This window comes from Trichoplax adhaerens, genomic scaffold (assembly GCF_000150275.1).
Source record: "Trichoplax adhaerens TRIADscaffold_3 genomic scaffold, whole genome shotgun sequence".
Lineage (NCBI taxonomy): Eukaryota > Metazoa > Placozoa > Uniplacotomia > Trichoplacea > Trichoplacidae > Trichoplax > Trichoplax adhaerens.
Genome location: NW_002060945.1, coordinates 2,322,733 through 2,337,649, shown reverse-complemented (window position 1 = coordinate 2,337,649; position 14,917 = coordinate 2,322,733). Strand labels below are relative to the sequence as shown.

At 33.9% G+C, this 14,917-nt stretch overlaps 4 protein-coding genes across 4 annotated transcripts; 2 read left to right on the top strand and 2 right to left on the bottom strand.

The window, feature by feature from the left end:
- Positions 1-843: 843 nt before the first annotated feature.
- On the bottom strand, positions 844-1,710 carry TRIADDRAFT_23081 (uncharacterized protein; the record flags this gene model as incomplete). Its single annotated transcript, XM_002110307.1, has 1 exon — positions 844-1,710. One exon carries the CDS (start codon positions 1,708-1,710, stop codon positions 844-846), a length of 867 nt encoding a protein of 288 aa, XP_002110343.1.
- Positions 1,711-2,288: 578 nt separating this feature from the next.
- Positions 2,289-4,624, top strand: TRIADDRAFT_54241 (uncharacterized protein; the record flags this gene model as incomplete). Its single annotated transcript, XM_002110838.1, has 5 exons — positions 2,289-2,814; positions 3,112-3,201; positions 3,332-3,596; positions 3,732-3,863; positions 4,534-4,624. The coding sequence occupies 5 exons, from the start codon at positions 2,289-2,291 to the stop codon at positions 4,622-4,624; spliced, it is 1,104 nt and encodes a 367-aa protein (XP_002110874.1).
- Positions 4,625-5,530: 906 nt separating this feature from the next.
- TRIADDRAFT_54240 (uncharacterized protein) lies at positions 5,531-6,406 on the bottom strand (the record flags this gene model as incomplete). The annotated part of the gene is made up of 1 exon (XM_002110306.1): positions 5,531-6,406. One exon carries the CDS (start codon positions 6,404-6,406, stop codon positions 5,531-5,533), a length of 876 nt encoding a protein of 291 aa, XP_002110342.1.
- Positions 6,407-7,543: 1,137 nt separating this feature from the next.
- TRIADDRAFT_5178 (uncharacterized protein) lies at positions 7,544-9,115 on the top strand (the record flags this gene model as incomplete). The annotated part of the gene is made up of 5 exons (XM_002110837.1): positions 7,544-7,780; positions 8,113-8,360; positions 8,478-8,627; positions 8,715-8,944; positions 9,057-9,115. Coding segments are annotated over 5 exons (924 nt in total), but the record flags the coding sequence as incomplete, so codon positions are not given.
- Between the last annotated feature and the right edge of the window lie 5,802 nt (positions 9,116-14,917).

The window sequence follows — 14,917 nt, the reverse complement described above, 5'->3', positions numbered from 1 at the left end:
ACAACTATAACCATGGATTACTGGGCTAGATAGGTATATCTAGTAGTTTATGCTTTGTAGAACTACAGGATGATTACACATATATATATATATATATATAAATTATTAGCTCCCTTTGCACCAACGCCAGGCTTTCAAAAATCGATTTTATTAAATTTGGTAAATTTATCTTCTAATTTGTTAATTTTCCCTAATTTTTTTAAGATTTATAAACTCTACTCTGAGATATATTGATAACTGAATGTATACGAGTATATTATATATTTCGTATATATGTTACAGCTAAAACCCGATCCGGTTATTATGCATAATAGCCGGCTAAAGCCCGAATTAAGAGTAAAATCCTTCCAATTTCGAGCTTTACACGGCTAAGTAAGTGCTTTTAATAAGTAAAAAGTAAAACATTTAATCATTTTATTGCATATCTGAAATGAACTAAACGAAGCTTGTTTCCTTTCTTTGTAGCAAGTAATCTTACTGAAAGTCTGTGTACTCTTATTTCGAGCTTTAGCCGTAGCATACGAGTATACAGTATGCAACGTATATAGTCAGGGACTCTGTGATTATCAATTGCAAATTGCTACCGTGCAACAATTGAAAACTGTGTATTTGATGAGTTGTCCAACATAATGTTTAGCAGTAACTGTCTGAAGATAGAGAAAGAATCATTTATTTGACTTATTTTAGAGACGGTTACACAGTAGAAGCTATAAGCAGAAATTTTATATTGTTTATAATATTATTATGTATGTCGTATACATCTAGCTAGTTCATCAATCATGAACTTAAAGTAAAGCTATAATGAGATTTCTTCATCATCCTCTCATACAGCTTATAATACATTTATTGATCGAATATTGGGTAAAATCCTCTCGTAACATCCAAAACGGTTTGACCGGTTGGATCAACTAATTTTCGCTTATTTAAATTGGTCACACTCTCCGCAGTAGGGTATCTCAATAATGGCTTTTCATCACGTATACATTTCATAATAACGTCAACTACTCCATCTGCAGATTGTCTAGCATCCATTGGCCGATTAATTATAGTCTGAGCGACAGTATCTACCATCTGGCCAGTTCTTTGATCGACTTGCTCATTCAAATTTTGTCGAATATTGACCCAGGTATCAATAAATGGTGTATTAACTGGTCCAGGCTCGATTAAACTTATATTAATACCAAAAGCGTTTAATTCCGGAGCTAAGGATTCACTAAGACCTTCTAACGCAAACTTAGAAGCACTGTATAACCCTAAGAATGGGACACCAAATATGCCAGAGCAACTGCTCACATTAATGATCTGACCATAGCCTTGCTTTTTCATGACAGGTATGCAAGCTTGCATGGAGCGCATGCATCCGAAAAAATTGGTATCCATCATATTTTGAGCAATTTCCATGGGCATATTCTCAAAAGCACAAACTAGGCCAAACGCTGCATTATTGACTAAAATATCAATTTTGCCTTCCGTGTCTAATATCTCTTTCATAATTTCTTCTACTTGATTAGCCTGACAAACATCTAATTTCCTAATTAAAAGAGTTTTATTGATGGAATTTTCTGCCGCTTGCACTAGTGGACCTTGTTTGCCAACATCTCTCATCGTTGCATATACCTTATACTCAGCTCCTGGACTATTGGCTAATCGTGCAGCTAAAGCCAAGCCAATTCCAGTAGAACATCCTGTGATTAAAACTACCTTGACCATGGTTGCACGCCTAAAAGTTCAAAAGTTATTATTTTATTACCAATTAATTGCAGGGTTGCTGTCAACTAGATTGAGTGGGCTTGAAGCCCTATAGCAAGAGTATTCTACTGTACTGTATTCAGTAGCATCCGTCTGTCCATTACCCAAGCGAGTAATTAGTCCAGGACGTACGGTAGGCAGGACTTCTTCTGATAGTCGTAGACACTCCCTACATTAATACGCATACCGTCCATAACGATAGTGGATTGAGTATGGATGAGCTTGGCTCTAGCAGTCATTTTATGCCTTGTTTGGGTGTGTCGGCATGGGCGTGGAAGGTGGATCGTATTTTAATACTAAATGTCGATTTGATTACTTTCCATGATTATTTGGACGACGATGTTGTTGCTACTCGATCATTTCAATTTGTCTCTAGGATCACTCTATCTCCATTCATGTTATTGATTCAAGTTATAGACTTAGAATGAATTCAGTTAGATCCTGCTAATTGGCTTTGATTGACTTAGTATGTTCACATAGTGGACAATTGATGATTTCATCGAGCTACTCGTGTTGTGATTAACCCCCGATTAATTGAAATGGAGCGCATGAATGAAGGTTATCCTGGACAGACGACTAACCCTAAGATGTACGATAAAAGCTTGCCTGGTCAGCACTATTATTTATCGCCGTATTTAAATAGTGATGGCGATGATACTTCATCGACTGGTCAACGATATCGAGATGGACAAGTTGTAGAGCTTACGTTGTTTGCTCTTCATAATATAACCTTATTTCCTGGACAAATACTACCATTTCGTGTTGCTGAATTTATGAATATTGACATTGAAATTGACGAGTTTCTATCAGGAGAGCAAAGCATAGGACTAGTTACATGTAATCATATTTTAGATCGACAAAATGATCGCCATGTCGATGCTTTATCACTCTATGGTGTTACCGCAGATGTCCAATCATTCCAAATTGGCTCAGATCGTTGTCTAGTTGGTTTACTCATTGGGCGCCAGAAATTTGTCACACTTCAAGTTTCACAAGTCGAGGGCGAACTCTTTGCGACAGGCAAGGTCAAGATTCTACAAGATCCACAAGAGCCAACTGCTAACGGTACTTCATTTACCCTTGATATCATCATTAATTGTTATCGTCTTGTTTGTTACAGTAGCAAGTGAATAGAATTTGGCTTGATTGGCCATGGTTATAGTGTCTAGATGATAGAATAATCTCATCGTGTAATACGCGAATATATACGAGAAATTATGACAGTATCGTTCTTGAAAGTAGAGTACAGTAATACATAGTTTGAATTAAAATGCCTGGCTAAAATGGCCAAACACTCATGGCGTAATGGTTAGTAGTATGAAAAAAAAAAGATTTTCTTATACACGTATTGATTTACCTTAGATCATTTAGCTATGGCTAATACCATACTTGCCCAACCTCGTCCTAACTTAAGTTGCTGGCCAATATGGGTTTATAGATTATATGATAAAAGTAAGTAAACTTGAGCATACTATCATAACTAACACTGATATAGTAGACTGCGATAGTTTTTTAACTAGTAGTCTTACTGCAATTCATATTGATTATTCTGGTAAACTTCTTTTGATCCATCATAACACAGCTACCTTACGAAAGAAAATCAAGAAACAAATTTCAGGCTGGTTCGACAACTCACACCAAATATTTCAAAATAATATTGGTTGTGATCAATTCTCTATCAATGTGGCTTCCCAGTTACCTGTACCTATTCTATGGAGATTAAATCTACTTAGCATGGATGATATAATAAACAGACTACGCACGATACTTGGTTACTTAAATCGTTACAGCGAGCTTTGCTGTCAACAATGTCAAGCAGTCATTACTCGTTATGCCGATGTAATTAGGTAAAATGAGTAATTAGATGAAATAAGAACGTTCACTCTCGCCTACCACTATAGTTTGCTTGTAGGATAATTTCATGTGAAAGTATCGTTAACTTCAACATGAAAATTAATTATGCTTTATACTTACTTGATTAGTATGTCATCAGTTGGACCATTAGCAATTTACGTCGATTCTGGTGGGCAACAGTATGAAACTGTAACAACCAGTCAGGTCGTAAATACTTCGTGGAGTAGTGAAGAGGCTACCCATCAGTCTTGGTTTCCAGGGTTAGTTAATGATTGTATTGAACTATGTGTTATTGAATGCTATTTTTAACTTTCTGCTTTTAAAATATCAATGCTATTTCTGTGCTAACAATCATACTCTAGGTTTTCATGGTCGTATGGTATCTGCTCAAGTTGTGGCCAATTTATTGGATGGAAATATCTATCATTTGATGAAACAGTAACGCCAAGACTATTTTATTGCCTAATGCTATCAATGCTAGAACCTTGCTCTACTACTTGAATACTCGCATGTATAATATACTGTATGTTACTAAACACCTTCACTAATATTGTGATATGTATATACTGTTGAACGACTAATGATGAGAATTTCTATTTATCTTCCTCTAAAAAATAGTGTCATGGTAACTGATTATTAATATGATCACAACATGGGATGTGTCTGCGATTGTCGAACAAAACTACCATATCAACAGAACTATTTATTAGAACAAATGCTTCTAGATCTACATGAGCTAAAACATCAAACATGATCTATGCACACAAATTTAGATTTATTTATAGAAGCGTACACTTGAGGCTTTATACTTGTTAATAAGGCTTAAGACCATATACTGTACACACAAAACGTGATTATAAAATGAAATTTATAGTAAATACATTTACTTGTTTAGCGCGTGCTATACACTTTATGTATATTATCACGTAGCATAATCAGCACAGTATTAGTTGATTGTGTATTAAATGCTCCAAATATGGATACCAAAGATCGTTTAAATGTAAAGACCTTGCAAGAATAGAATTAGAGTTATCCTTGAAGTATTAAATTTAAATGTTAACAGTCAGCGATATTGGACAATCATAACTTCACGTCAATAATATCAAAAGTACCCACTCCTACAAAGATCATACTATATCAAAAGCATTGATATAATTATTTTTCAAGAATTTTAAACCATACACATGATAAGTGGTAAGAGATATCGTGCTTTTAGAATATCCCTCCAAATTTTAGTCATCATTGTAAATTCTTATAATTATTAGAATATAATTGATTCATTAATAAGAACTTGAAATTAATTGGTGTACTGTATACAAATTAAATGAATATACGCAATATGTTCTACTTTACGTTTCTACCATTTGTAATTTACAAATATAATTGATTCAATGTTCAACAGTTGATATTGTTAATTATTTCATATCAAAGTATGAAATGATAAACAAATTAGACTGATGAAGTAAGTGTTAAAATAATTTAAAATAATTGCATTACCACCAGTAAATTATTTTCTCTACCGACAGCTTATACTATATTGTATAAGCAAAAAATAAATGGCATCAATTAATGCGTACTAAGAAAGTGTTATATAACTTGTAAGATACAGTATATCTTGTACATGATAATCACAACGGTAGGCTACCAGCTTATGCTAGAAATATCAATCTGATGATGCCATCTTGGATTTATCACTTCTAATTCTATGCTCGTGTAATTTTAGTTGGATATACAGTATTATCGAAAGGAATGGATCACTTGTTTTTGAGCCGAGCAGGCAGAAAGTGTTACAATATATGACTTCAACCCAGCTTGAATTTGCAGTTAATAATTAGTATTCGTCAAATGAAATCAAAGTTGCAAGATTTCCAGAGTTAATATGAAATGATCAATATCTTGCATTGCTATGTGGTCACGTAAAGTAGGATTAGTCCTTTTTAAAAATGGGATAAAAACTAGTCGTGAAATCAGTTACGGAGTCACCAGTTGGATCAATAAATTTACGTTTAGCAGCCTTTAATACCACTTCTGTTGTTGGATACCTAAGTGAGGGAGGTTTATCATTGATGCATTTCATAATGACATCAACCACATGATCGACATTCTCCACTACATCAGGTGGCCGCTTAGTCATAAAATCGATGATACCATCAGTCAATTTTTGAGTTTGTTGGCCTAACTGTTTGTTCTCTTTGGAATCTTTTCTACGATCTATCCATGTATCAACAAAGGTAGTAGCAACCGGGCCTGGTTCAATTAAACTAATGGAAATACCAAAATAACTTAATTCCGGTGCTAAAGATTCACTTAAACCTTCCATTGCAAACTTAGTTGATGCATATAAACCATGAAATGGTGTACCGTAGATGCCACTTAGACTGCTAAGATTAATAATATGCCCACAGTTTTGTTTTTTCATATGTGGAATACAAGCTTGCATGCAACGCATGCAGCCGAAAAAATTAGTATCCATCATTTGTTGAGCGATATCCATAGGCATACTTTCGAAAGCACAAACATATCCAAAACCGGCGTTATTAACTAAAATATCAATTTTGCCCTCGTTTTGCACGGCTTCTTCTACCACACTTTGCACTTGATCACTTTTTCCTACATCTAGCTTACGAATTAGCAGCGTTTTATTTAAAGCGCTTCCAGCCTCTTGAACCAATTGCTTTTGCTTTTCTAGATTTCTCATCGTTGCATAGACTTTATAAGTTGGATTCTGACTTTGAGCTAGTCTAAGCGCTAACTTAAGACCGATTCCAGTCGAACAGCCAGTGATTAAGACTACCTTTGCCATATTGACGATTTGGTTGATGTTGAGAATTGTTTACGTATCTTGGGGGAAATTTCGATCAATTTTAAACCTTTAACAGACGATAAACCGATGATAAACTAATTAGGAATTTGCTGTAGACAAGAAGGCTATCTTACTATTTTAAGAAATCAGCTGTAAATATCGAATAATTAATAGACAAAGCTTGTAAAAATTATACTTAGAAGCATACAATCGAGGCGTTTCACAGTTGGATTTCTAGCTCCTTTTTCTGTAAGTTATTCCTGCAAATTGACAAGGACTCCTATTCCTTCTTTGTCCTTTTTTTCCTATCGTATGTCAGTAATAAACTGGTCGATATTGGGAAATTACGCTTACACAAGGAAAGGGTTTAAAATTAGGAATTCTATCGCGTAATTCTGCCAATTTTGTGGGAATGATGCTCAAGAACTGCAAAGCTTGTTTCTTCTTCTTGCCATCGGTGATGATTTACTACTGAAAGGTAGGAGCATCAATTCTGATATTGCAAATAGGGTAGTGTATTATGTAGGATTTTAAGCTTACTTCATTAGTATGAATTGGTAGGTGGGGTGTTCATACAGTACTTGTAAAAGACAGCCTACGGTATACTAGAGTACTATATCACAAGCGATCGTAATTTGTGAAATCATTCGAGCTCCATCTTCCATTGCCGGCAGTAGAGCTTTAAAAATTGCTGCATTTTCTTCTATATTATGCAGTTATTGGATAAACCATCGTAAACTTATTTGCATTCGCAATTGCAATTGTATGTTTACGTGCAGACTACAGCGTCCGATTGGTTGCATTGATTTTGGGTATAACGAGTACTGCGCCCAAACGAAAACAAGTCAGGTAATAACGCTAGGAAGCTATCAAATATTGCTATATTTCATAGAATACACATGGATAGTATATTAATTTTCAAGTAATAACAACACTTGTATTTGTAGTGGACATTTTTAAATCATTTAATTAATTGCTATCGGTGGAATAATGATATTACTGGATATAGGATGCACACGTTGTAGATGGCATCATTATGTAATGCAATGAATTAGTCATGGTAGCAGTTACTGTAGGATTTTCCAGAGATTTATTTTAATTATTTATTCGACTAGTTTCATGGCAGAGTCGCTGTTCAAAACTTGGCGTGTAATTAAATTACCTAGGGGTGAGCTAAATTTAAGTAAGACATTACAAAGTGGTCAACAATTTACTTGGAGAAAGATCGCTCGCGAGAACGAAACAGCAACAGTAGATGGTGATACTCAAGCGTCATGGCGTGGAGTAATTGCCGAGATGGTATGGACGTTAAAACAAGATAGAAATGATGAAAATTTATTATACATGATTCATGGACCATGGAAAGATACCAAGGTTTCATCGAAAAGGAAGAGGAAAGCTGGTACTGACCTCGGTCGGCGGCATGTGATTGCCAAGAAGGGAGCTGGTTACCAAGGTAACTTGTTGAAAAATTCGTAATAGTTTGCATTCAATAATGCTACAGATTGGAGGGTAAGACCTGTCCATATTGAATGTGAAAATTACCCTTTCTTCATGTAATTAACTCTTCTATATTATGTACACTAAGCTATTTGTAGATTAAAGCAATTGCTAGCGACTTGGTCATCGAGTGAACATGTCACATTAGAAATTGCTAGCTCCTTAACATTAATTATATTCGTTTAGAAAGCATGGATGCCATTGAGAGCCAATACCAAACCTTTGACTCTATCATTAAAGACTATTTTCAGCTAGATGTCAATTTAAGACAACTGTATGCTGAATGGAGTAAAGCTGATAGTAATTTTGCTAAAGTTGCTACTTCAATGACCGGAATTCGTATTCTTAGACAAGATCCTGTAGAAAATTTATTCTCCTTTATATGCTCATCAAATAATAATATTTCCAGAATTACCGGTATGGTTGGTAATCTATGCAAAAGATATGGTCGAAAGTAGGTTAAACTCATAACTTCGCGATAAAAATTAATTCATTATATTAGGCATACATGTAAGAAGAACGTTTTCGTTAGGCGAAATTGAACTCTTCTTATACTGTTAAACTATGTTAGACTTTTGAATGTCGATGGCATCGATTATTATCAGTTTCCTGAGATTGCAGCTTTAGCACAGCATGATGCAGAGAAAGTGATGCGTGATATGGGATTTGGCTACCGTGCAAAGTACATCAATGAATCTGCAAAGATTTTGAATAAGAAAGGGTAAAATTAACTAATTGTTGCACCATTATAACAAATTTTAAAAAATTTATCTCTCAAGCTAAATCGGATTCGTATTGGTTATCCTAGTGTCGCTTGGCTATATTCACTTCGTCAGACTCCGTACAAAGAATGCCAGCAACAGCTGCGGCAGTTATATGGTGTTGGAGCTAAAGTAGCTGACTGCATTTGCTTAATGTCTTTAGATAAGCCTTCGGTTGTACCGGTAGATACACATGTCTTTCAGATTTCATCAAGATATTACATTCCAGGCCTCCGAAAACAAAAATCACTTACGGGAAAAGCTTATACTGAGATTAGTAAGTAACGAAACAAATGATATCATAAATATCAAATTAGTTTAAAATTAAGTCATGAATTGCTTCTTGACTACAAATAACACATTATCTACGGTCTATTTTTATTATTTAGGTGAATATTTCTTAAAACTCTACGGCCCTTATGCTGGATGGGCACACTCTGTAATTATGCCTAATATTAAAGTCAATAGAATAATTGAATATTTAACAGATTGGATATACATAATATTTGCTACGCTAAATTCGTTTCTATTTTGCTCTTATATGCTTATCTAGGTTCTATTTACAGCTGATTTGAAAAATGTTACATGAAAAACCTAAACCTTACTATTCAATTTAAACTTTAGCTACTACGGTAATACTAGTGTTAACAAAAGAATGAGGCAATGTCCATATTTTGTTTAGACCATTTTATTTGAAAGGTTTTCGTAAAATTGGAATAACTCCTCAGTTTTATATATCAGTAACAAATATAACACTTGCATTTATATCAAGTAAAAATGAAAGTTTCAATACGGCATTAATATCTCGTAATTTAAATATATATCAATCCAATTTGTAACCAACAACTCTGTATCATTCCGACATATACTGCAGTATCCTGCAATTTAATATTTTTTCAATTGATGCCATATACGAATGCCAATCTATGAAATTATAAATATTAATAGCGCTAAGATTAGATTCAGCGTATTTTATGTAATAAAATACATAAAAGTATGTCTGCTTTACTGTATTTAGTATTGTTGTACCTGCGTGATATGTGCTTATGTTGCATTATTTCCATCTTTTTTTCTTCCATGTAATCGGCTCGATTTCTTGCCGTGAAGATGCAAAGATTTGGCTTTTACAGACTTTACAAGTGCAGATATACTATATTTATGTGAATATGATCGTAGAGTTGGTTCTTAGCAGCCAAGTAATGATATCATACACAGAATATCTTTCATTATCGGAAATTAATTATGTATTTATACCTTTTATCTTTCATTTGGCTATTGTTCTTAGCTTTATGTAATTAAATGGACATGTTAATAATAAAGTAATTATTAGAATAATTTATTTCAAATCGCACTCTTTTTGTAGCTATCCTATTATGCTGATAGGGTTAATCTCCTCAGCCTTATACGTTTACCTACCACTATTGCTACTACTGTCAGCGTTCTCGTCGCCATTTCGTCTTCTTCGCTGTCGCTCTTTAAGTAACGTTTCCATTCCTTTTGTTTTCCTACAGTATACAAAGTCCCATTTGAAATATCCATTTCAAGTCAACGCGAAGAGTCAATACATGTCGTGTTCGCTTCAGCTTTGATACTTACCGGTATAGGGAATCCGAAGGGTCAATTGCAAATTCATGCGAGTTGTATAAGGCATTAAATCTCGTATCATTAACGTCAATTGCAAAATTATCTTCTGGCGCCTAATAAATGTAATATAGAACCTTCCGTCACGCAAAAGTAAAGCAAAGCAATAGCAGTGATTTGAATCGTTACTAAGTGACTACATTATTGCATGACTATAAAGTTATGATCAAGTTGTGAAACGAACATCCTTGGAATCATTAGTATCCAGTTTCCTTTTCTTCTTTTTGGGATTGTTAATTTCTAGTGACTACAAATAATAACCATTATCGAAAATTAATTTGAACAAATTACAAGTAATTGCAAAACGTAAAGTCATAGTGACTGGAAACTAACATTCATATTAAAATGGCTTCTGCTATTATCACTATCTAAAACTAGTAACTCTAATTTTGATTTCTCTTCCGCGGATCGATTCAGCTCTTCTTTAGTTAGCTGTCGTTTTGATTTCTTTTCATTACGCTCATTAGAAGTCTATTTTATTATAATTACAAATCAAATTTGAAAGAGCATTTTAGGATCAAATGGTCATAAAAAGCCAAATGGAATTGTAAACCTTACCTTACGCCTATTCTTAAGCTCGTCAGCAAAGAATGGATCATTTATGTCAATGTCAGCAGGCACATCTGATATATCTTCATTTCTAGTGGTCTACATTAATATTTTGTAAAGTTCACAGCCTCAAAGTTACGTCTGTTATACTGAATATAGACAGTATTTCAATACTGGAACAAACCTTATGAGCAAGTCGTTTTTCTTTCTTTTTTTCCTTCCTCTTTTGCAAATATTTTTCCCATGGTGTAAGACCCTTATTCATTAACTTTTCTATAAATTCGATACGAAAAATGTTAGGCTTCTCCGTATTACGCTATAAACGACATTTTTAAAGCATTCAAGTAATCACTTCTAACTTTACCTTTAGTTTTAGAAGCTATTTCTTCAGCCATATCGGTAAGGCCTTTAAAATTGCATTGCCATATCAGATATTTTCCTATAGATACAGAAGAATGATAATAAAGAGAATTTACCTGTTTCCCACGTGATTTCCATTTCCTCTTCATCATCTTCGCCATCGCTTTTAGCACTTTGTACCAATGCCTGTTAAAAACATGTACAGTTAGAAGTTACAAAATAAACAAAGAAATCACTTCAAATCAATAACTTTACATCGTGAGATATGATCATACCTGATATTTATTCTTTAAATTCGCTTTGCCGTCGTTATCGCTCTCTTCTCTGTATACACACAGAGATTGCATATTAGACGTGAAAGTTAGATAGTGCAGCATGTTAGAAGTTAATTTACTACATTAAACTAGGTAAAAAAATTTGAAGTATACTTTGCATCTTCATCACTAGATGAGGCAATATAGGCTTTGATATCCATATCATTAATCTCAGCTTCAGTAAACCTGATGAAACAAGTTTATTTTGCATCAAACTTACAACATTGCGAAAGCTGTTGATTGAATAGCAAAATAAAAAATCAGGCAAAGTCTTACTTTTTTTTCATCAAATTTGATCTTTGCTTATCAACGCCATCCCATGTCAATTGGATATTAGTACTTTGAAGTGCATTTACACGATAACTAAAAACATAATTTTGTTGCAATGTTTATATAGCAAACTTTCAAAGTTGATAAATTAACAGAAGAATGCACAGACAATTTAGAACTTCTTTGATAAGACAAAGTATTAAACAATACTCTCAAAACAGCAAAGACTCAGCTATATCTAGACGTACGTCTGGGATTTACTGTCTGATATTGTTGGTAATTCTAGGGCAACTGAATGTGGTTCCAGGTCAAATTTCATATCATCCGGGATAAATCTATCAAGACAAGACTGGGTATGTAAATATGAAGGTGCATAAGCACAGTAATGATGAAGTATTAAATTTCAGGAACTGAAGAGCTTAAAAAACCTTAAATCGATACGGCTGGCTCCTAATTCGTATTCGAAACCGTCACATTCTTCATAAATAGCATTTGCAGTGCCTATAAGATGCAAGTACATACAAAAAGTTCGATAATAGTGCCGTATTCGTAATACCTCACGTACGTTTACATATATAGAATTACCAGGGGAACCGCACTCAACCACTGCATAAAAGTACTTTAGTTTACTTAATTCGTATTGCCTAATTTTTTCTTTTGCATATTCAGACCCCTAAACAAAAACGGAAGTACATCAAACCAATATCGACTTTTTAGCAATTTTATCTGCTGTATCAATTTTCAGTAATGCTACCTCAGAAATTTCCTCCTGAACATTTTCATCTGTATCAATAAATTTTCCTGGCCCTTGACATTCTTCGGCAGCCATACGTTCTAATCCAAATTCGGAAGGATAAATCTAATATAATGATTACATGTAATGAAATTATGACTAAGAACTAACAAAATCTCGTCTAAATAAATGGTCAAGAAAACACGTTATGAACGATCATAAAGTACCTTAACGGATTTTATAATTCCAGTTCTTGGTTTAAAAGAGTAGAAGAGTGCTAAAGTTTGCGTGTCATTTGCAATATTAGTAAAGTATCACTAAATTATTTGTGCTTTTGAGAAAGTGAGAAATATTCACACCAAATAAATCATCCGCAGTAATTAATTCCCAGTTTAAGTTGCACACAGCAAAGCGGGATGTGACATCCTCAGCGTGGACTACATTTTCTATTTCTCCCCAAGGGTGTACGATTTCCTAATGACAACAATAATAGATTTCGTACACTTCTAATAAATAGTATTTCAAATGAGTTGAGAAATTTTAAAGTTTACATCCATAATTTGCTGTTCTCAAAAATATCAAAAATCTACCTCTCCAGGTTTACCATCCGTTGAACTATCTTCGTCTTCTGAACTGCTACTGCTACTACTAGTATCACTTGCGTCTTCGTCACTAACTTCATCCTTGCTATATTCACCACTTGACTTTTCACTATCATCGTCCTCGGAAGTTTCGGAGCTTTCTACTTCACGACTAGTCGAAGAGTTATCCACTAAAATATCATAGACACATATTTGCAAAAAAACTTTAAAGTTCCATGCTAACAGTAGTTGCTTACAAATTTCTCATACTTTTCCTTTTGTCTTTTCGGATGCCATCTTTACCGGAACTTTTGTTCACATCACAAAAATAATAATTAGGTAAATAATCTCAGATTTAGTATTATTGCTTCAGCACTGCTTAAATGTATCTTCACGGTTAGAAAACGTTCTTTCGATTTTATCGTACTTATGCCAGCCTTTCAAATCAAAGCAATTAAGGCTGCTGCTATCAACTATGCTATCCATTAACTAAGTATGCTTACCCTTCTATAGATTGATGTTCCTCGTGATCATCATCACTATCTCCTAATTGAAAATACAATGATAAGACAAATTATAATAATTTTCACGTAGGTACACAGATCAAGCATTAACTGAATGTGCTATGTAAGTAAAACGATACGAACTCTTACCATCATCATCGTCCAGTTCATAGAATTTACGCAGATTTTCGGTGGATGTTTCAGTACTTTTTTTACCTCGCTTGTCGACGGTATCTATAATAAATTGGAAAAGTCACAAGATTGTCAGGATTCTATCAATGCTAGTACGGATGCGGTATAAGCACAGTTTAAGTTAGTGGCGATACACCCAAGGCAACTCCTTAAGTAATCTAATTCATTGCGTATAGATCATCATCCTAATTTAGAAAAGTTATCAAAAATCTAACATGGATTAATTCTGCAAGGTTTTAGTGTCACTAGTTCTTCTTAAAAGGGACATATAACAATGTACAGTATTGAAACATTATCTATTAGTTATTTACGACTAAATACTTTTAATATGTAATTTCAAAATGTTTTCACCGCGAAGTAGAATTGTAGATCATTGTTAGAATATCCTCATTGAGCCATGAATCTTATTGTACAATGCATACATTACATAAATTGCCACTAGCAGTAGCAAATTTCTAAAATTTTAGTTATAGCTTACAGATCGTCTTGAAGGATTTATCCTCAAACATGCGCTTAAATCGAGCATCGATGACAACTTTTCGCTGCTGACGCGAAATTTTCTGTAAACAAAGAGATTTAAAAGATCGATTAATCCAACTAATGAGGCATGGGCAACCATGATAATAGCATTTCCTTAAAAGCCTTGCTTCTATTAATGTTTAAGTCATTTATGATGTACATACTGTAATATACCTCATATTATGAACAGATCAAATTGTTTTAAATTACTATAATTTAATAATATAAATCTCAAACCGATAGGTAGCAGCAGCATATCAATATTGATAAACTACTATGAGCAGACAGTACACTTGCTCTAGCAGGGTATTGCTACAATCTCACTCAGAGTTTAACTCCTTCTACATGCTACTTGAAGCTTCGATATAAGGCTATACTACTACGAGACAAAAGTTGATTACTCTATTTCGAGTAAGAAATGATAAAATTTGTATCTGCTACAACTAGAACATAATTTGTTCATTTTATAGACTGTCACTAAAACTAAGACGCTCAGCAAGATGCTATTGATACTCCGATGTAAATAATGCAGAAAGACAAGGTTACAATATGCAAGTCGTCCTGGCTGTCAGTGGTAAATTAAGCCAT